The sequence below is a fragment of the Coturnix japonica genome, chromosome 4 (genome assembly GCF_001577835.2).
Source record: "Coturnix japonica isolate 7356 chromosome 4, Coturnix japonica 2.1, whole genome shotgun sequence".
In the NCBI taxonomy this organism is placed as follows: domain Eukaryota; kingdom Metazoa; phylum Chordata; class Aves; order Galliformes; family Phasianidae; genus Coturnix; species Coturnix japonica.
This window is the reverse complement of record NC_029519.1, coordinates 71,985,681-72,007,756: the sequence shown is the minus strand read 5'-3', so window position 1 is coordinate 72,007,756 and position 22,076 is coordinate 71,985,681. Positions and strand designations below refer to the sequence as shown.

Genomic DNA, 22,076 nt, shown 5'->3' with positions numbered 1-22,076 from the left:
TTTTCTGAAAGATACACTGTTCAAATGGATCTGAGATTAACAAAATAATTTGGGAGTTGTGCAGTAGCTCCTACATTCAATTTATAAGTGTGTGCACAGGAATTAGACAGGAAGACAATTTTCCTTTTAAAGTTCAGGAACTGCTGATAACCTTAAATTTTTATAGGCCAGGGAGAGATCGGGCAGTAAATTCCAAAGAAGAGCTGATGATTTAAAAAGTTGCTCTTTCATTCCCAGAAACTGGTACTAGGAAGTCCCAGGTTTCTACCTGTAAAAAGAGATTACGAACTTTATAAAGTCTATAGAAGTACAATATACTGAACATACTAATAAAATGCATCCTCTTAGTCTAAGGTGAGATACATGGACCAAACAACAATCATATTTTTGGGGATGCTTTGATCAAAGAAGGTTCTTAAAATTAGGGAGAGCTGTGGTGGAGACATTCTCTCTGAATGTCAGAATGGCATCTTGGTGGTGCACTGAAAGTCTAAGTGCGCTTAGTTTTTTCTGGTACAGCATAAATATCTCAGAAGCATGGCCATGTTTTACAGGAAAAGAGAAGGTTAAAATGAGACGTAACTGTTATATGCTGACTGTGTAGGTAAGTAAAAAGAAACATTCTGGCAGTTGCAGAGAAATTAGACTTGAAATTAGGGTGCTAATTGACCTTATCTCTGCATCTATCTTAAAAGTATGATTTATGGGTGGTGAGCTCCTCTCTGGTTGTAAACAAGATGATATGAGGATACAGCTTGTTTCAAATGCCAAGGTTTCATGGAAATGTGAAGCAATCCTGCCATCTGCACATCTAATATAACTGAATAGGAAGTGCTCATTAATAAAGGGTATTTATTCTCATTTTTAAGCTAATAACATATTTTCGACTCATATCTTTTTCAAAGTAGATACTATAAGGTCTATTTCACTTTTTTGTTCCAGAGGATTCGAGAACTAGAAGATAAAATAGAACTTCAAAAAAGGCAACTCAAAGAAATTGAGGAAAAGGTAAATAAACATCTGATTGATAACAATGATTTTCTCTCTCATACTGATTTTTCCGTTACACTGATGTTAATAGGACTTAACCTACTCTTGAGAGATCTATTTTAATACAAGAAAGATCAAATTTTAGTTCAAGTCCTTATTGCAATAATCGAAACTCTGCCCTTGTAAACTCATCATCATCTGGTGTTTGGGTTTTTCTGTCAAGTAGGAAAGTCATTAGGCTAAAATGGGGAGAAATTATTATTATTATTATTATTATTATTATTATTATTATTATTATTATTATTATTATTATTATTGTAGTTTAGGTCAAATAACAGCATTATGATTTGTTTATTTGACAGAAGAGGCTATCTTTGTTCTGTCCCACGGGTAATGCTTAGCAAACCTCAAGAGTGTGAAAGAATAAATAAAATCTCTTCATGTTAATACTCCCAAAACAAAAACCAATACAGTTTGTAGCATAGATAGTATCAGTTAGCATAATGTACGCTGGCTCTTATTTGCAATGGTCGTGGAAAAGTGCTGGAAAAGAAATACTATATTCACAGGCTGATCAGAACACTGGGAATGAGTTAAAATTGTTAACATTTTCTCTCTTAATGTCACATTGATGGGAGACCTCTCAAGGCTTCACCATTTTCTGATATAATTCAATTCTTAGATGAGCACAAGGTTTCCTTCTATTTGTATTACGTTTACACTTCTTTTCTTGAGATGAAATCTCATTCAGAATTTCAATGCCTGAAAGAAATTTGTGTTGTCAGAACATCGGTGAATGATACACCTGTACGTCATTGTTCTTTTTAAGGTTTAATGTGTAAATAAATGGAGAATGACATTAACATCACACTGACACTGAGCACTTCATGTGGAGGGAAATTCTTTCTTTTGAAGGAATGGCAGATTTTATAAAGAAGCCTGCTTGCTGCACGTTGCTTATAGTTACTTCATCATTAGTATGGCTTTTTACTTTCCCTCAGGAATTGATACAATTTTTAAGTTTTATGTGAAATGCTTTCCAAAGAGAAGATAAGAGCGGCAGTATTTTTACCCTGTAAATTCTTCAGCAAACTGCCCTGCTTCTAGGGGCTATCAGAACAATAATGTAAAATCTTGGTTTCATTCTACCTGCCAACACAAGAGGAACAAGTGCTTTTTAAACACATTGTGCTTTTTTCATAACTAAGTCTCTGGCCTTGAAGTTGTACATAGTTTTTACTCCTGTCTGGGTACGATTTCATACAGAAAATCTGTCCGGCATGGAATTATGAGTTCATACTTGATAGAACTAAGCCTAATTTTTCTGAATTTTACATAAACTCCATATGTTACTGTTTACAAAAGCTGTCCTCAAATAATGAATTTTTTTCCCTCTTACCTCTTTTCAGAGTCAGATTGGTATATTGAACTTTCAGCTCAAATCAATTAATATGAATAAAAATTAACTGCTGTAAAATTATGTCACTGGCTTTCATGTTACATATCTTACATCTTCTTTCTTTTCTTTTTTCCTCATTTTCTTTTGACCTTATTTTATAGTTTTTGTTCCTTTTTTTGTTTTTTTCACTAGCATTCATTCTGTGGCCTTGATGACACAACTGAGCCAAGACATGTGGTTGGTATTCTTTATATTACTTTGTACTCAGTTTTTAGCTCTTAGATTTTGCTGTGTTTTGAGAACCATCCTTGTAAGGCTTTGAAACCCTGGGAATGCATTTACTGGTTTTGCTTGCACATACAGGACGAGTCCCCTGTAAGGTCAAAGTGATGACATCCATTATCTTCCTAACCTTCTGCAGAAAATCATGTATTTTTTATCAAGGATTGATTTTGCATTCCAAGATACTGAATGCCTGAACTGCAGTGGGTACTTCTCAATTCTGTAGAGAAAGTCCATTTTAATCTTGAAGTTCAGCTATTACTATAAGGTCCTGTCTCCTGTCCTGCACGACGGAATGGTGGTGAAGAGTTTGATTTTCAGTTTTGTTTTCTAAATGTCCTGTACCCATGCAAAAAAAAGAGATTCATTTTACTTTAATAAAATCCTTGAAGCCACAAAGTAAAGTTGGAAGAAATAACTTGATTTTCTATTATGAGGTGATATGAAAGAAGTATGACTGACGTTCTTTGTGCTCAGGAACACAGTAAGGATGAGGGGACCTTTTCCAGGTCTATAAATATCTGAGGTATGCGGGACAATGTGGCAATGCCAGACTCTTTTCAGCATTATGTGGAGACAGGACAAGGGGAAATGGGCAGAAACTGGAGCACAGGAAGTTCCGCATGATTGTGCGCAAGAACTTCTTTACAGTGAGGGTGACGGAGCACTGGAACAGGCTGCCCAGGGGGTTGAAGAGTCTCATTCTCTGGAGATATTCAAGACCCACCTGGACGCCTACCTGTGCGACCTGGTGTAGGGAACCTACTTTGGCAGGAGGGTTGGACTCGATGATCTCTGGAGGTCCCTTCCAACTCCTACAATTCTGTGAGACTAAGAAATATGTTGTTCATTAGACATAACCAAGAAATATGTAGAGATTAGAATAAAATCAGTCCTATTCCTCTTCATGGAGCGGTGTAAGTTTCATGCTCCTTTTCCTTCCCTGAAATATGTTCTGAATTATGATCCAGGAAACTACTTGTAAGAAGAGATTGTTGTCAGTGGACCCATTTGTGCAGTCATAAAGCCACTCCAGATTTCTAGGGGCTCACAGCACATCAAAGCTCTAGTTCAGAGGACAGTTTTTTTTAATTCATTTTGCCACCAGTGAATTTATCCTTGAATAATGTAACACAGCAAAGCCTGTTTTAAGAAATCTAACTATGGTTTCTGGTTGGTAAGATTCTTAAACATTCTTTCTTGCAATCAAACTGGTTTGTTTGCTAATGGTAGTTTCATTCTTGTTATATTGAAGGTAACAATAGACTTTTAGGAAGACTTTTTGATTGGGTGAATGCCAACATTTATTACAAAGTTAATTTTGTCTATATGAAGCTGAGAATATATTTATATGTGTTTCTTTTTTTCTCTTATTATACAGGTTATTAAGAGAACCTATGGAGTGAACAGCTGAGTCCACATGCAAAAATATAGAAAATATTTATTGAGCAGCTTTAAATTGGTGCATTTTTTTCATAAAACTGTTTGCATAATACTTGAAGCTGCAAAATATTTGAACTTAAAATTAGAGATTTTTTAAATCTGTTGCTTCAAGCTGGAATGATTTGATAATCAAAAAGGGACCAGCACATCATACACAGTGAAAAAAGCATAAAGAGAATTTACACTCATGCACCAATCAAACACTGAAAAGAAACCAAGTGCAATTACTGGATGCTATGTGAACTGTTCTCTACCAAATAGTTTTCTCACAGTACTGAGATCTTTGTCTCCATACTGCATGCTTTCAACAAATGTCGTTTTCATTTCACGCAGGTAACACAAAATCTCCTTTTTAGTATCCATATAAAAAGATAAGTGTTTGACAGTAAATTCTCTGTATTAAATATCTGACAGGTTAAGAAAAAAAAAAAAAGGCAAAAAAATATAGAAAAAAAGAAAAACTGTTCTGAGTTGAAAACAGAGTGAGATGTAAAGCCCCACAGTGACAAAAATCATACTAAATTCATAAGTTGGAAACTCACACATGGAGAAGATGTAAAGTTTGGAGAAAAGGCAGGATGTTAGATTGAAATTGGAGAAGTGGGAAAGAACTGCATGGTACAAGTGAATGTTTCAGTGTTCCTGGAAAATTAAGGCAGTAATTTGTGAAGATGGCCCTGGGAGAATGGAAAATTTTGAGATGGACTGAGAGGTCAAGAAAACAGAATGTGTGGTGTGCTGTCCTCAGTTATTTCTTTGGGAAGAAAGAAAGACTTGAAGATATGGGTGTGCAGATGAATGTGATAAGCAGATGAGTATTTGTAAAGAAATATATGGGAAAATTTTATCCTCACAAACAAAACTTGACAGCAGCAACCAGGAAGAAAAAATGGCAAGATTGAAGCCCACAGAGTTGGATATACACAGCAAAGGACATTAACCACCTGAACTGCAAGAAAAACTAGTTGTGAAGCACAGATTGAAAAAAAAAAATGAAAGTTGAAAACAGTTGTTTAAGATGGAGAACAGTTAGAAAAAATCAAGAAGGTGAGGTTTTCTTTCCAAGGAAAAGAAAAATTGCTCTTGCAAGGGCTGGAAAGACATTGTGAAGAAGCAGGTAATTTTGATTATTCTGGAATGTAGAGGCAAATTGACAATATTATTAAAAGCACAACATGTAAAGACAACTTTCTCCCTAGAATTTTATGGAAAATCTCTATGCTAAAAAGGACTGTGTAGAGAGCAACAGAGAGACAGGTCTGCTCCCACTGACATGCTGAACTCAAACAAAAAAGTAGAGTGGAATAAGATGGTTATGGTAATATATTGGATAAAATGAAAGCTAGCATTGAAAAAAAATAAGGCAAGGAACAATCAAGGCAACACAAATAAAGCTGAAGAACAGGTTTATCATAGCAACTGATCTCCAATTTGGAGGAACAGGAAGCAACTTCAGAAGAAACCAGCTCTCTCAAATATTTTAGCCTCTGAAGTAAGATCAGAGAAGAAAAATCACCAGCCAAGATCATATATCTGCTGAATAAGCTGGAGCACTTGACAACATTATTTCAGTCAGATTTTGCAAACTGGGGATCGTTTGAGTGTCTGAATAACCCTGTTTCCTGACACAAAGCACAACTAAAGTTAGAAACTTCAGAGTTGTTTCTTTAGAGAAAGAATTTGTTGCTCAAAATGTTTTGTTCAAAAAGGAACAAACATTCACAGAATGTTTCCAAACAGACTTTTCAATGTTTCGGTTAAAACTTTTTGGCATTGTCATGACAGAATGTGGAAAAAAGTTTTGTCCTTAGTCTGAAGAGACCACAACAATGGTAATCAGAGCTTTGGATAATCAAATCAGAAACTGATGCTGTGATAGAAATTGGAAAGAGGTTGACTAGGGGAAGAAGCACTCTTCTACCAGACAAAGCTTTTCTCCTTCTTAGGAAATAGAACTGGAAGCATAAACAAATGATCACCCAACATGTGGCTGCAACATTAAGTGTTCTGCACGAACAGCAGATGGTCTTGTTAAGAAGTAGAAAAGGTATGATCAGTTTTTGTTTGTTTGTTTGTTTGTTTGTTTTTGTTTGTGTTTGTTTTTGTTTTAATGTGTTTTATTGCATTGTAGTTCATGTGACAGTTTCCTAAAACAACAACAACAAAAAAACCTGCCTGGTTTGAGTGAAATTTTCCATATGACATTATGATGTTTTTATCCTATCTTGAAATAACAGGTTTGTACTTTTGGAAAACTGGCGTATCATTTCAGTCTTACTATCCATTGCATGTTGATATCAAACGTAAGACTGAGAAGAGGCTTACAGTACTCAGGCCATGAAGGATGCTGCACATGATTTTTACTTTCTGTGACACAGATTTTAAGTCATCTCTCCCAGATGTACAAGCAAAGAGGGAAACAATGAGTTTCTGATTTCTGAGATCAGTAGTAAGAAATTTCTTGGTTTTATGCTGCAGTACTAAGTACTTTTCAGGACAAAAATAGTCTGTATGTATGCCTGGGATTCCTCCGGCCCAAGTGCAAAACCTTTCACTTTGCTGTGTTGAACCTCATTGAGTTCATCCGGGCCCACCTTTCAAGTCTGTTGAGGTCCCTCTGAATGGCATCACTTTCCTCCATTGTGTCAGTTGCACCACTCAGCTTGGTGTCATTAGCAAACTTGCTGAGGATGCACTCGATTCTATTGCTGATAAGTAATCCATGTTATCAGCTGCTATATTTAGTAGAAAAAAATCCCGATTTGAAAGTTTGATACCTAATGCCTTCATGAATTAATGTAATTGTACCTTTTACAAAGATCTGCAACTCCTTTCATACATGCTTTGAGGTTAGTGAAATGAGACTCTCTTATAAATAATATATGTTTTCAGAACTGAGGACTGTTAATTTGATCTTTAGAGAGGCTTAGCCTCTTATAGCATAGTCAGACTGAAGTACATTGAAAACCTAATTGATTATTTTCATCACACATCCTTCATCTGCTAGACAACAAAAATTTTGTTACTGTATTAAAATGCTTAGTGATGAAGGATTTGATGTTCTGAATTTTAATGCTAACATTGATACTTCTTGGATTTTCCAGGATTTAGAAGATGCAAGCATACCTGGTGAGCATGAAAGCAGTGCTGGACAAGAGAATTTGAACCTCAGAATAAAAGAGCTGGAGAAATTGGAGCAAAAACTGAAATGCACTTTAGAGGACTACATGGAGTCAGATTCTGTGCTAAGAAATAGGTAAATAAAACCTTTTTTTTGCATCTAGAGGATGTCAAGAAATACATGCAAAACTAGCAAATGAGCTCTAAGAATCCTTAGGATGGCTAATAAAATGAGTGTATAAATGTTTTGTGTAGCTTTCAGAATAGAAATACACTATTCAAATTTTTGTTTTTACTATTTAAATCAGTTCTGTAGCATGATATGGACTCTGTAGCCAGGCAGCCTTCTCAGGATACTTCTTCCTTAAATATTCATAAGGTGTAAATTCCGCTTTGCAGATTATATCACTTTTTTAAAAAAAGTTTTAAGAGTTAATTTTGGAACAGAAAGATGCACTTGTATTTAAAGTTTTGTGCTGTATAAAAAAATTATACTTTCTGAAAGATGCATGTAGCTTAGTATGTTAATGCTATTACTGTAGCTAAATAAGCATTAATTATGTAGTTGATTAGAATAAGATTAAGTTTTAGGTGCCTTGCAATGACACTATTCTTAACAAAGCTAGAGGCTTAAACAGATAATAAAATCTAAATTTCCTAACCACAAGTCTAGCAGAACCCAATGATTGGATAGGTGTGGAGACCAGAGTTGTGGTTATCCTTATGGTAAGTTTTTACTTTGCATAACACAGAAAACTTCACTCAACATTATCTCGGTAAGAGTGATTATTTGTGGTTTTCATGCTAAATGTGCAGAGAGAGAATGAACAACATCATTATCTTTAAAGTCTTTGACAGACTCCAGTGAAACTTGCAAACCACAGTAGACTCTTTTTGATAATGTTTACTTGTAGCGATCAAAGAAGTGTTACCATCTTATTGTCGAGAGAAAAATGGGAACATAAAAATAAATTGATGTATTGCTGATGACAGCTTATCCATCTGGACTATACTGTTTACTCAGCAAAGATCTTCATTCTCAATGTAACAGGATGAAAGAGCTGGAGCTGTCACACAAAACACTTCTGGTGATGATTGATCAACTAAACATGAAGGTGCACCATTTTGAAAATGCAAACATGCGTATTAAAGGGAAACTGCGAGAAGTGTGGGAGGAGCTGCTGAGCTTGGTAAGGAGGATATTGTTTCAAATGACCTATTTTAAGTTCCCTTCAAGGTAGTAGTTTCTAAGTCAATCCTCTTCAGTGACCTGACTGTTTTTAGGCAATATATGATCTCAGGCTTTCATTTTGTTCATTTTCATAGAATCATAGAATCATAAAAACATAGAATTACCCAGGTTGGAAAAGACATTGAAGATCATCAAGTCCAACCTCAGCCTAACCAGTACCCTAACTCTAAAAACCCTCCACTAAATCATATCCCTGAGTACCATATCCAAATGGCTCTTTCATTTTGTAAAACCAGACTAATGAGAAGAACTATTTTCTCTCTGTGCCTCACTTTCTATTTTTCTAACTGTTTTGACAGCATTGTCAAAAAATGAACAAGGGCAACAACAAAAAACAACCGCACAAAAAACTGCTATTGCTGCCATTTGAGCCATTGAACTTTGGGATATCTGCTCCCAAGTCAACACATTCTTTTTCCATAAGTTAGGTTTTATTCCTCTGACCCCACATTAAATTGTTTTTTTTCATTCCCCACCATACATAATACAACAGCACAACACAACAATGGCAGCCTGTTCTCTGTACAAAATACAGCTGCTCAGCTGCAGGGAATACAGCAATGTCTCAGTGCCTCAGTCTTGCTTAAACGTTGCCATAATGACAATGTGATACTGGTGGCTCTGTACAAGGGCAGCATGTGAATCACGAAAGCGTTCTCTGCCTTAAGTTGACCTCTTTCACCTCTGTACATCTCTGTGTTCAAGCACAGTTTGATGCACACCAAAATACTAAAGTCTTTCTGAAACTGGTTCAAAAGGCATCTGTTCCTTTCTTCTTTTACCATGGGCTCATAAAAGGAACTGACAGATGACAGGTATGGGGAAGGGCAAAGGGCAAAAACTTGGTCTCTTATAAAAGTGTTCGTTCCCTTTTATTCAAAAGAACCACGGTTTCTCTGTCAGTAACATCTCAGCGCCATACCAGTATCAGGGTACAGGATATGTTATTGTGTTGTTCAGAGCTGGTTGTATGCATTTCAGTTCAAAGTTTTTTTTGATTTAATAGTCTTTGTAGAACATGGAAGAGAAAGTGGGTAGTTTTTGGTTTGAGGTGTTTTTTTTGTTTTGTTTTATTTCCTATATTTCTCCTGAGTTTTCAGGGGAGGAAAGGGTTAGAATTATTGCAAAATTAAGAAAAAAGGTAAGAGATGATTAGATTTGATATGAAATTTTTAACTGTACAAATCACCAAAATTTTAGGTTGAAAATCAGGAGAAGTCAGAGAAGAAACAAAAGGAGAAATTACATTGGCTTCAGGAGCAGCTGAAGACAAAAGAAAATGAAGTAAAGAGCCAATCTGAGTATTTTGAGCACTACAAACAAAGGCAGAAGCAACAGACAACAGTGCTGAGAAAAAGTGAGTGTTACCTTCGGGGTGAGGTGTTTAGACTGGAAAAGCAAGTGCTAGATCTCAGTGCCCATATTGCTCTTTTGACATCTGAGTTAGGAGAGGGAATGGCACAGTCTCTCCATAAGAAGCTGGAATCAGTGTCCGAAGGCACACAGAGCTGTAAACTGTCTAATATGCAACTCACAGAATTGAAAAACTCCATTGGAAATGTGGAACGTGACATGAAAAGCCACTTTGAGTCATTTCAGAAAAATCTGAAGTTCCTAAGGGATAAAGAGGAGGGCAACAGAAGAGAAAGAACAGACCTGCTGACTCAGCTCCAGTGCTCCCAGGACACTGAAGACTTTCTCAGGAGAAAATTGGAAGAATCTTGTCATCATGTTTATAATCTGAAACTATCTGAAATCAACCTACAGGAACAAGTGAACAAGCTTTTGGATGAAAACAAGGATTTAAAATATCAAGCTAGGGTGAGGTTGAAAAAGAAAGAAGAAAAGGACTCACACCTTAAAAGACCAGAAAGTACAGACAACATTACTGACCTGGTAAGTAAAAGTTAAGCAAAGTGCAATAAAGTTTTATTGCACCCCAGATTACACTTCTAATTGGGTATGCAATGAAGATATAACTTGGAGGCTTTCTCCTTCCTATATTTGTTTCCTTTATTTTTGTGGATGTATTGAAAGTTCAGTGTGTAATTCACACCAATTGGAATCAGCAGTTGAGGTTTCAATGCATTACTGCTTTTATTAGGTGTATATTGAAGGCACTCCACAAACCTTGTTTCCTTAAGTTTTCAAGTGATGTGCCCAAGGCAAAAGGTCTTTGTTGGCACCAAAAGTACAACCCAGAAGAACTTATGTCTGCCTCATGGACACCATTCAGATGAAGAATGCATGCATGGTTGGGTGAGTATTCACATCTTATTCATGCCCGGATGCTGAAGGAAAAAAGCACAGTTGAGAAAAAAATCTTGCTCATGAGATTTTCTGGATAATGGAGCACAAGGGAAGATAGATAATATATTCAAGTCTGTGAGTTGAGATATTCAGTGGTTTGCAGCTCCCCAGCATTGTGATGTGCTCTGAATACACTGAATAGGATTTCTTTGCTTCAAGCAGTTCACTCCAGAACTGCCTGGGAAAGCTCTACATATGCTGTAATATGACATTCAGCTTCTGCCAATTCATTTTGCTGACAAAGAATAGTTTCATGGAGAGGACACAGACAAGGTTTTATTATTTATGCACTGGGATAGATGGTATTTTAATTCTGAGGACTTGTTAACAAAGTGAAATCAGTTCAGACTCATGCTTAACTACCCATTCAGATCGTGACCTGATATTCCTAGAACTCTCACAATATTACATGCAGTTAACTGAGAGGTAACAAACACAAACAAAACCTCTTTAGTATAGGAGAACAAACACACTGTGAGTACTTCAGAACTGGGAGAGGATAGAGAGGACCCTCTGTCCATAAAATTTAAAAGAAATGAAGTTTTTAACCTAGTACTTGAATGCATCTTTATAGACATAGTGATTTGGTACAGTTTCTAACTCTTTAGTCCCAAGCAAGTTAGAGAAAGAATGTTAAGAACCTTCTGAAGGAACTGGCAGCATGTATGATCTCTGTGGATATCTTAGAAGCTATGTTGCCATTTTTGTCCTTGGCTGCCCTGGGTTGGAAGAAGGACTTGCAGCTGTACTTATTTTTATAAGCTTGAACCATAGATACAGGGGCTTTACCCTAATGATTTCACTTTTTCTTAAGAATGAAGGTTCAAAAATGTCCCTTGCTTAAGATATATTTAGAAGGAGCTGCACTGAGTTGTACACAGGTACCACAGCCAAAAACACTGTGAAGGAACTGCCCAGCTAAAACCAGAGGGGATGGTGGCTTTCAGAACCAGAGAATAAGCAGTGAAGAATTACTTCCAAAAATCTGAGAAAGGGAAAAAATAAATATTGAACTGAATTTACGAGAGCAAGATGACCAATTGCCCAAGACTAATGTGGAATGTCTTCAAGAAACAGGACGTGTCTCTTTCATTCTATTCTGTAGTGTGGTGAAAAGGTTTTTTTGCTCCACCAAGTTTTCTAACCATTTCTATTCCAACTATTAACGTATGTCTGTGTTGTCTTAGGAATTTACTGAGTTAGGCAGTCTGTGGTATTAACAAATGTGCCAAAGCATATGTTAAGCCAGTGTATTTTGTTCTGATGCACAGTAGGTTGTGTTCCTTGTTGTGTTACATAGCATCAGCAGCATCAGACCTTGTGCACTGCTGGTTGTATTTTCCTTTGCTTTCAGGACTGCTACAGATTCACCTGGATTTTTCCAGTAGAAAATTGTGCCTTAAAATAGTCTGGAAAAAAAAACAATTTCTGTTCTAAAAGGAGGAGGGAGACCTCTGGTGTTGTATTGTAAAACTGAAAAGGGTTTTTTTTTTTCCCCTTAGACTCATATAAAATTTCCTAACCTCATTACAGTGGTCTTGTAGTATTCAAGCCAAAATAATTACATAGCAAAAAAATCCAATTTAAGCTCATCATGCTCCATCATCAGCTTTAAAAATGAGGAGTTATATGTATAACAAGACAAAATTTCATGCAGTTACTTTCCTGGAACAAATCTGACACATCATTTTTCACTGAGAGAGTGAGTGGGATCATGTGGCTATTCTGCATCCAGGAAAAATGTCATTTGTGAAGACAGGCTTATCAGACCCATATGAAGTACAAAAGATCTGATATTTCTCAGTAAATATTGTAACAAATGACAAGCTTGTCAATGATACAATGATACTACAGGAAAATTATCTCCTGAATATTACTGTATATTAATGCAATATTATTTAAATCAATTGGGTGTTTTGCTTTGGTACCATGGAAGTGAACTGAATGTCATGGGGGAGTAGTCACATAAATTTAATAAGAAAATTAAATTTCCAGAATCTTGTCTGCAGTCTTCCAGCTGCAGCTTATGCCTGAATGGAAAATGCACAAAAAGGTAGCTAGTACCATGTACTGATGTCTTTATACATCAGAAAACTTCTGGATGTACACATTGGGGGTCTATTCAAGATCCTGGTGAACAAAAGTTAAGAAACACCAAGCAGCACACTTCTCTACAACTCTCAGATGAGAGTTGAAGGTTTGGTTTCATGCTGTGGTGTTCCTGGAATTCAAGGATTGTATGTTTTCCATCATTTTATATAACAGTCTTCTGCCAGAACCCCCATATTAGTAATGAAAATATATCTGGGAGTAAATAGAGGCAAACTTGCATGAAAAGAATGAGCATGTTCCAAGGAATTAACATTAGCTTCATTATGACTGAGAAAAAGATGGGAGACATCTGGAGTTTTTGTGGTTTCCACACAAATCACACCACCCAGACAAGATATAATGGTTGGACTGGATGATCTTTTAGGTCTTTTCCAACCTTGGTGATTCTATGATTCTATGGTCCTATATGATACGGCACAATAATGCAGGATATGACTTGGGTTGAAATTAAAATTATTCTTGTTGGTTATTGAGAGGAAAACCAAGTGGCATTTGTAGACTCGTTTTAAGTTGCTGCTTTTTCCACCTGCGTGTAACAATAAAGCTGCAGCTCAGTCCTGATCTGCTGAGGCTTTTTTCAGCTGGCATTTGATGCAAAGCACTGTGGAATCACAAAAACGACTCTCTTGGTTTCTGTTCTGTTGCTGCTTTGGCTACACCCTCAATTATGTTTTTTGTTGAGGAAATCAAACCTGATTATTCGCTAAAAATAAGCATGGCACACATGAAACATGATCTGCAGTGTATCAGACATTAAGGATTAAGGGTATCTGCTTTGCAGCAGAAATTATCCTAGAATCCAACATGCTAACAAACAACATAACAATTAGACTCTGCCTTGCTAGTGTTCTGTGCTCCAACATATTGTGCACAGTTATTACTCAGATATTCTTACTTAAGTAGCTGTAGAGTCTCAAGGAAATGTGAAGGTAAGGTCTAAGAAGCTCAATATTTACTGGAAAATGTTGGAAAGTATATAAACTACCAGCAATAATGCTGAAATAATTGGTCTATTTAATGTTAATAGACAATAGCAAAGGAAACTTGTGTGCCTGTGTGCCTTTGTATTAGTAATGGTGTATTTATAATCTGCTTTTTATTTTCTTCCCCCCTTTTCCCATCAAGAACAGAGACCTACACCAGCAAGGTGATCAAAACCAGAAAATGGGAGCCATCTCAGATCAACGGAGAAGCAGAGCTGCTCAAACTCCAGTTGTGCTGCTGCATGCCACGGAGTATGGTATGAAAATGATCCCCAATTTTTAATTTCATTTCTGTGCAGCAAAAGTAGAGATTATTTCTTTCATGTGGTGTGCTTGACTTAGAAGACAAAGCAGCTCCAAAAACCTCATCTGGAAATAGTATCTTGAGAATGTGGAAGAATAGCTATTCACTTGTATGACATGAAGATTTAGCTGTGAGCTTTCTCAGCAAATCCTTCAGCTGCCAAGAGGCTGAGAAGTTAGGCGATACTTCTCAAGTTTAGACTGAACTACAGTGTTTGAGAACACTGCACAGCTGTCACATTTATTTTTTAGACTAAACATTACATGAATGCTCTGATGTTGGCAAATTGTATCTAGTTAATTTTCCAACTAAAATTAATGTGAACTTAATGATGAATTGCACTTTAGACCCACACCAAATATTTTAGCCCTTAGGTTTAACCTTTATGTTTAACACGAGTTGTTCTCTACTTGGTGTAATGAGGTGTTCATTTCATTTTGAAAGCATTTAAGAACTGAAGGGTGGGGAAACAATCTCTAAATATATCTTAATTTAGAACTTTATACTTGTCTTATGAAATACGTTTTCTTGCTTAATGTCATCCTTCTCTCTGCATCACTCATGGTATGCCCTTCTGCTAGAGAAGATAGTTTGGGGCATTGTCTTACCAAAATGCTTTCCATTCAGTACGTCGAGTCAGAAATATTGGGGTTTGTTTTTCAAGTAACTGTCTGTGAGTGTCATTACACTTACCCTGTACTTTACCATAACAGAAACACCAGGATACAGCTGTGATGGGCCTAAACAGACAAAACAGCAACAAGAACTGCTGCCAGTTTTGGAGCACAATTCCAGCACCTTTGCAAACACTGCTGAAGAACTTGGTTTAGCTGAGATCAAACTGGTAAGAAGTTCCTGCTATTCTCATCTTTGTGAGCACGGTGAATCTGTGAATTCTGAGTTAAGAAGAAGAGTTGGTGTATTTAAAGATGAATACAAAAGCATTTGATATCCTATCCAGTTAAGGTGCTATTCAACGTGAATAATTTTGTGCTCCAAGAAAATGATTATTTGTTCCTTCTTATTTTTACCTTTATTCTATTTCAAATATTTAGTTACTTGACAACTTCACATGTCAATATTTTTTCTCATTTGTCCATAATCAAATATTATTTCCATTGGAGTATATTTTTCAGTTTGAAACGTATCTTCTTTGCAATTACCAGGTCACCCTAGGAGCAAAATGTACAGGTGCATTGGAAGACAGTTTCACTTTGTTTAGATGTACCCCAAGCTATCCTACAGCAAGACTGCTTCCACCTTGCTCTGAAAAAGTAACTAATGGTGAAACGAGTGAAGGAAACAAAGATGAAGAATACCGTACTTTCTCCAAAGAACAAGCTATACATCTACCCTCAAAAATGTTCCCTGTTTCTGTGGTTGAAGATTTGATGAGGAACAAAACCAACGTTATCTTGTTAAAACCGGAAAGCTGTGAGGTAGATGCTGTCAGAACAGTGAAGAAAGTGTGGAGTTTGGATTTCAGTGGTGCAAATACCAATCTTTGCTTGGATGGTCTGTGTGTTGTTACAGAAGAAGGTTTTTCTGATAAACTTCCTACAGGTCTTTTTGGAAAAATACCGTACTCTGTGACTGAAAATGTTGCATTCTTTCTTCAAAAATACAGAGTGGAAAAACATCAGCAACAGAAATTAATCCTACCAAAAGGCTTAACTAAGAATAAAAGTTCAAATAAAAGTGTTCATGATAGAAAATATTACCAAAAAATCTTTAGATCGAGAATTAAAGGAGAAGAAATACAAAATGAGAAATCCCAAGTACAACTGCTAACCTCTGTTTTTGGGGAAAATTCTAATGATTCAAATAAGAGTGGTTTGGTAAAGCCTGAGAAACAAGGAATTGAAACCAAAGGCAAACAATGCAGTCCACAAGGCGTCCACAAAATATCTGTTGATGTGAAAGACTTTCACATGCATTTCAGAGGGAGTCCTGAACAAGTGGAGACACAAGGAAGACTCTCAGAAATCTGTGTCTCTGATGTGATGAGGGTGTGCAAAGATGGAGACATGATGAAAATGGGAGGGAAAGAGAAGAAACCTCAGAAAACAACTCCCCAAATAAACCCTTCAAGAAATATTGGACTGGAAGTAAAAAAAGTCCAGTCCCTGAAACTACATGAATCAAATGAAAAGAATTTCTCATGTCAGGAAATTGCTGCTGAAAACATGGAATATGCATACCCTCAGAAATGTTTTTGGTCAGAGGAAAAGGGTTATTCACTAAACATATTATGTCCTATGCAGAAGAGATCACTGTGCTTAAGCAAGCAATTCCTGCCAGAGAAAAAATTTTCCAACTATTTCTGTCACCTGTCACCACCAACAGTGGTTCACGACCATAATATGAAAACACATGCACTGGAAAAATTAGTGGCAATGTGTTCACAGAGGATATTTCTACTGACGCAAGAGAATGAAAACTACTTTAAGAAGGTCTGTGTATTACAAGAGGAGAATGAAAGATGTGTTCAGAAGGTGTGTGCGCTGGAAGAGGACATGAATGCATGTTTTCAATACGCTTTAGAAGTTGATGAAGATAACATTGTTTCTTTTCAAAATTTACTTAATGAGGATGAAATTGTTGGTAAACGTTATAACATGTCAGAAGGAAATGCCAAGAGCCCAGGAGCAATTTTTGCTAAAGCCATCTCTAAGAATCTCTCTTACATTGAAGAGAAAAGTAGGAATTTGGGGAAAGACTCATTAACAATTGAATCAAATAAACTTCCCAAGAGTGTTTTACCTCTAGATGGAAAGAAAATCAGATATTTCCAGCTGCTTTCTGATCTGAAAGAAGAAAGAAGAAAATGCTTCAAAGAAATAGCTAAATTATTACAAGAGAAGGAAAACTACATAGAAAAATATAATGAATTAATGCAAGAGAGAGAGAGAAACTTAAAAAGAATATCTTTTTTAGAAGGTGAAAAAGAAAATTTATTGGGAAGTTTGGCAGAAATAAAATGTGAACAAGACAAATACCGGGCCTTGGTCTCAGAACTTCAGGAGTGCAAAAGTAGCTGTTATCAGACTATTTCTGTCTTGCGGGAGGAAAAATGTGTTTTGAAAGGAGCTATAGATAAAATCAAAAAAGAAAACGCAGAACGAATTGGGGAGTTTCAGAAAGCAAATGCAGAGTTCATTTTAGAAAATAACAAATTGAAAGAATTGATGTATTCTTTGGGTTTCACCTATGAAGATCTGAGAAAAGAAAATAGTTTGGGAACAAAGGAAAAGGTGGCAAAAATAAAAGAGGAAAATAAAACTCAACAATATGGTGATAAGCCAATGAAAGTTAAAACAGCATGTAGTGTAACTCAGACAGAAGAAGAAGGAACAGACCCTTTCAGCTATTTCCACAAAAAAGAGGTAAATATTAAAAATAACGAGTGTTATCAACAGGATCTTCTAAGGAAATACAAACATGTTCATTTACTAACTTTTATTCTGATAAGGTTTATTTTTTTTTTAGCTGTTCTGGTTTTTGTCAAATGTATACTTAAAGACAAGATCTTTAATTATATTCATTTTCTCAACTATTTCTTCTGCAAACATGAATTTTATATTACAGTGAAATTCTATGGAGATTACAATGTTCTTGTAACAGCAGAATTATTACTTCAGTTGAGAATAATCAACAGGGAAAGACTTATCTCTAATATTCTGATTTTATGCAAACGTTTGTTGTTAGTCAGATGAAAGGAAACCATATATTTTTCACTAAAAAACATGTGAACCCTTGTGTATGGATGGGAGAAGTCACATCTTTCTGTTTCTTCATTTGCTTCAGGGCAGTGGGTCTGAAAACTACAGTGCGATGGAAGAGCAATTGGAAAAGACAAAAGAGGAGTTAAAAACACAGCAGAAAGAATTAGAAAAATCAAAAAAAGAGGTAAGTTCCTCTTTGATGCAATTCTGAGGAGTGAATTTGTTTTCTTCTTTGTTTTCCTACCTGGCTGCTTTTTCTGCTGGTACTTAATGTTTCTACTCAATGGGAAGTGTCTGATCTGCAGAACCGAGATCTTTCAGCTAAGAAATGAATTGCATAGTTATTTGGTTTTGACAAGAATTTCAAGTGAAACTGCATTCCTTCAGCATATTTCAACAGGAACTGAGGGCTTAATAAAGACACCCCAAACAATATATCTGCTGTAGCTGGCTATGGCCTCCCTCCGTCTCATTAGAAATGAAGAGTAAGAAGCCCTGAGGATTATGGCAAACCTGAATTCAAAGTAATTTTTGAAGTAGAGGAGAAGGGACATAAGATCTGACTCCGCCAAGTGGTTTTGCTATACCAAATGGTAATGTAAATCATGCACACTGCCCTATCTCTTGACATCTCTGGAACAGTAATCATCTTCATGGAACTTCTTGTTTGAACAGAGAGCTAGTTCTGTGCCATTATACAGCAAATCTGTGGTTTTAATACCAACAGAGGAAGCTTAGCTTTCTGTGTTGTGCCCTTCCTAATACATTAGCTTTAATATTCCTATTTTTATTTCACAATCTCCACAAGCTGTTTATCTTAACAGTATTGCTTTATGGCAAGCTTGAATTTATGGGGCTGTTCCACACAGTATCTAGCATCATGCAGACTGACTGTGGAAAAACATAGACAATAAGAAGTGTTACACTGGGAATGTAGAGGAGTAGTATGATTATACTTTGTGGATGTATGAGATGGCCATCCTTTGGCATCCACTGTGTAAAACATCCCCGATTTCATATGAGGTGACTGCAGTGCAGGGGTGGATTGGGATTGAATGATGCCTTATTAGGGACAGACTAAAGACCCTTGGAGTTTACATGTAAATATATCATTTGATTTTTATGTATTTTTTAAAAGTCTGATTAATTTGGGCCCTTCTAATCCTTTGGGTGTTAGAACAACTTATTTTGTTAATTTAAAAGAATGTGAAACCTTTGATTTCAGAAGGAAGAAATAATATATTGAGTGTGTGTGTTTGTTTGTTTGTTTCAAAATGACTGTTAATGTGTGTAAGTAGGGAAAATGAATCTCAGAAGTAATAGAAAGGTTTTTACCACTTACTCTCCTTTTTGCTCTGATGGCTTTCAGACTTCTATTTTAAGCTTCATTCAGAGCACTCAAGGTGACTTCAAATTTAGAAATGAACTTAAAAATTTAATCTCATCATAGCTCTAACAATTTAAAACTTGCAGACTATGTTCAAGTCCATGTCTGAAAGCCAATACTGAGAAACAGTATCACTGCTAGACTAACCACACTCAGTAATTTTGCTTTTTAACCTTACTATTAGGCTCAGAAATGGTACAGGGAACTTGGCTTTGCTGAAACAAGATATGAAGAAATCAAGACTTATTTAACACATGTTCTCTCAGAACTAGACTGTCTTAAACAAGAAGCTGGAGACAAAACTCTTGGAAAGCAGCACTGCAGATTTGTGGTATGTATGTAAATGGAATGGAGAAAAGCCATATTCCTTTGGGCAGGAGTTCTTGGTGTTGAGACATCCATTATTGTTATTGGCAATAGATTTGATGCAGGTTTAGAGCCAGTACAGATGTAAAATTGAAAGTGTGGAGATTTTATGTTAGGCTGACCATCTCTCTTACTGGATGATCCAGTGTTTCAGTTCTACATGGGCATTTTAGACACCTCTATATTTTAGAACTCGGTCTTGCCAGAATAATTCTCTGACACTTGGATTTTTGGCTGAATTAATGAGATCACCCATAGTGGAAGGTTTGCTGTGTTGTTTGGCTTAGCTCTTACTTCTCTGTCTGATTTAAATCTTTGTTGTGGGATTAATATCAATTTTTTTATTTTTTTATTTTTTTTATTTTTTAAATACACACATATCTCATCCTAGGGTCAAAGTTGCAGCATATATACATCAGAGAGATGAGTTTGTCCTTCAGTTACACTCTCTGATGGATCAACTAATCTGTATGACTTAAGACCTTTATATCTTAACCAAAGGATGTAGATCTTATTGGTAAAATAAAGCAAATATCAATTTGGATAGAAATTAGACATATTTTAAGAAAGATTAAAATATTTTTTTCACTTTTTTTAAAAATAAACTTTTTAATAAACATCAATCTGTTTATCTGAATTCCTTTAGATATGATCTAACCTTTTCTCTGTCTTTGGTGCAGGTAATATACATTAAAGTTACTGCTAGGACTGGTTTCACTGGTGTTGCTAACAGAAAAAGCATCATTTAGCATAAGATTATTTGGGGAAATTTTCTAGAATTCTCTGGTGTCTTTCTGCACCATATTATATTAATAGGGGTTGGGAGAACTATGTGGGTGAGCAGGAAGGAAGCAGAATATTACTTGCAGCTTTGGAAATGAATACAAGATTTTTGGATGAAATGCACACTAAATAAGTTAAGTTTGGGGCTTAGTCATCCTTCAGTTATTTCCCAGTTTCTGGGTTTGTTGCTGTTTTGGAGCTCGAACAGCAGTTACTGTAAACTGGGACATCATAACCTTAAATCACTTTTTGTGTGCTCATTTGTGCTTTTTTAGCATGCCAGCAAAATGCAGAGGGAAGGAGGTGATCCTTCTCTGCCTTTAAACTTCATGCATTTTTTTTCCCCACTTCTTTTTCCATTAAGCATCTGCAGCCAGGAAGTGTTTCCATTTCCTATATAACATGCCTTTTTTGTGTGTGTGTTTGTGTGTGTAGGAGAAAAGATGAGAAAAAAACCAAACTGATCTAATCAACCTTGATTTGTCCAACAGTCACTATTGTTCTATTCTCTTAACACAAGAGGGAGCCAAGAAGTTTGATAAAAAGCAAGCACAAATGACTAGAATGCTGCACATAGAAAACTTGCTTGATTAGTAAAAACATGAAAATAACTTATTTGTGGTTTTGCCTATGTTGCAATAATGAGTTGCAGCCAGAATGATGTAATCTGTCTCTTCAGTTTTTGTTTTCTATGGAACGATACTTTAGTATCTTCTAGTCACTGAAGGTGTCCAAATTGGAAAGATGGTCGCTATGCCAGGGAGAATTACAGTGTGCTGCTGTGCACAATAGCTGAATGTTAGCTCTTCTTTCAGCTGTTTTGATGTTCATATCCATGAAAATCAAACCATCCTCCTGACTGAGTGTTTCACAAGAAAGTTTATGGTCTTATTACAGATCTGAGTGAGATTTTTAGCAAAATATCAGAAATGCTCAATCTCTTTAGGCTTGCATATATGACATTATGTGAAAGCTTGAACAGCTGTGTGTATCAACTCAATATTTTTAAATATAAATTCTCAAGAGCACAAGCAGCATTCCCAAGACTGTCTTCACTCTTAGATCTTCCCCATTCTCAGACTATCCATTTAATCTGACAGTATCATTTCTGGAGCTGACCTCATGATGCTGACCAAAAATCTAAAGCACTCCCTAATCCATTCAATCTAACTGCATGAAGCTGAAGGAAAAATAAAATAAATGGAGAGTATGAAGAGTGGGGGAGGAGGAATTAAATTCAGAAGTTCTTCCTTCTGCTTGTTCTGTACCATTATCATTACATTTGGATGTAATAGTTTATTATTTTTTTTAATATGTACTTAAAATCAGATTCATTTTATTAATTATCTTCCAAAATAAAAAGATAACTGAAAACATGCCATTTACTCTCTGAGATAAACAAATGTGAAAACCAAGGGGTGAATTATATAGCAGGTAGAGCAGGAAGCTGGGGACTTCTGAATTCTGTCCTCACTAACTGTGTGACATTAGGTTAGTCACTTAATCTTCCCGTGCCCCAGTTTCCCCATGTATGAAATGATTATAATACAACACTAACCTTGAAAGAACTTTGTCAAATCCCAGTTCTATGCTTCTTTTCAGAGGGAATCAAGAACTCCT

General features: G+C 36.0%; 2 protein-coding genes across 18 annotated transcripts in view; both read left to right on the top strand.

The window, feature by feature from the left end:
* Window positions 1-4,547, top strand: part of JAKMIP1 (janus kinase and microtubule interacting protein 1) — a 126,059-nt gene extending 121,512 nt beyond the window's left edge. For 12 of the 13 annotated variants that reach the window (XM_032444139.1, XM_032444135.1, XM_032444140.1 and 9 more), the window contains 3 exons: window positions 943-1,008; window positions 2,582-2,626; window positions 4,053-4,547. In XM_032444139.1, coding sequence (XP_032300030.1) covers window positions 943-1,008; window positions 2,582-2,626; window positions 4,053-4,085 — 144 coding nt within the window. In that variant the 3' untranslated portion in view covers window positions 4,086-4,547. Of the gene's footprint in view, window positions 1-942; window positions 1,009-2,550; window positions 2,627-4,052 lie in introns of all 13 variants that reach the window. The other variant, XM_032444147.1, reaches the window with a different exon arrangement.
* Window positions 4,548-4,661: 114 nt separating this feature from the next.
* Window positions 4,662-22,076, top strand: part of C4H4orf50 (chromosome 4 C4orf50 homolog) — a 69,754-nt gene continuing 52,339 nt past the window's right edge. For 3 of the 5 annotated variants that reach the window (XM_032444133.1, XM_032444131.1, XM_032444132.1), the window contains exons 1-9: window positions 4,662-6,161; window positions 7,219-7,370; window positions 8,286-8,424; window positions 9,687-10,382; window positions 14,034-14,148; window positions 14,909-15,039; window positions 15,362-17,581; window positions 18,003-18,104; window positions 19,492-19,638. In XM_032444133.1, coding sequence (XP_032300024.1) covers window positions 7,342-7,370; window positions 8,286-8,424; window positions 9,687-10,382; window positions 14,034-14,148; window positions 14,909-15,039; window positions 15,362-17,581; window positions 18,003-18,104; window positions 19,492-19,638 — 3,579 coding nt within the window. In that variant the 5' untranslated portion in view covers window positions 4,662-6,161; window positions 7,219-7,341. Of the gene's footprint in view, window positions 6,162-7,218; window positions 7,371-8,285; window positions 8,425-9,686; window positions 10,383-10,590; window positions 10,746-14,033; window positions 14,149-14,908; window positions 15,040-15,361; window positions 17,582-18,002; window positions 18,105-19,491; window positions 19,639-22,076 lie in introns of those variants that run through there. The other 2 variants (XM_032444134.1, XM_015862734.2) reach the window with 2 other exon arrangements.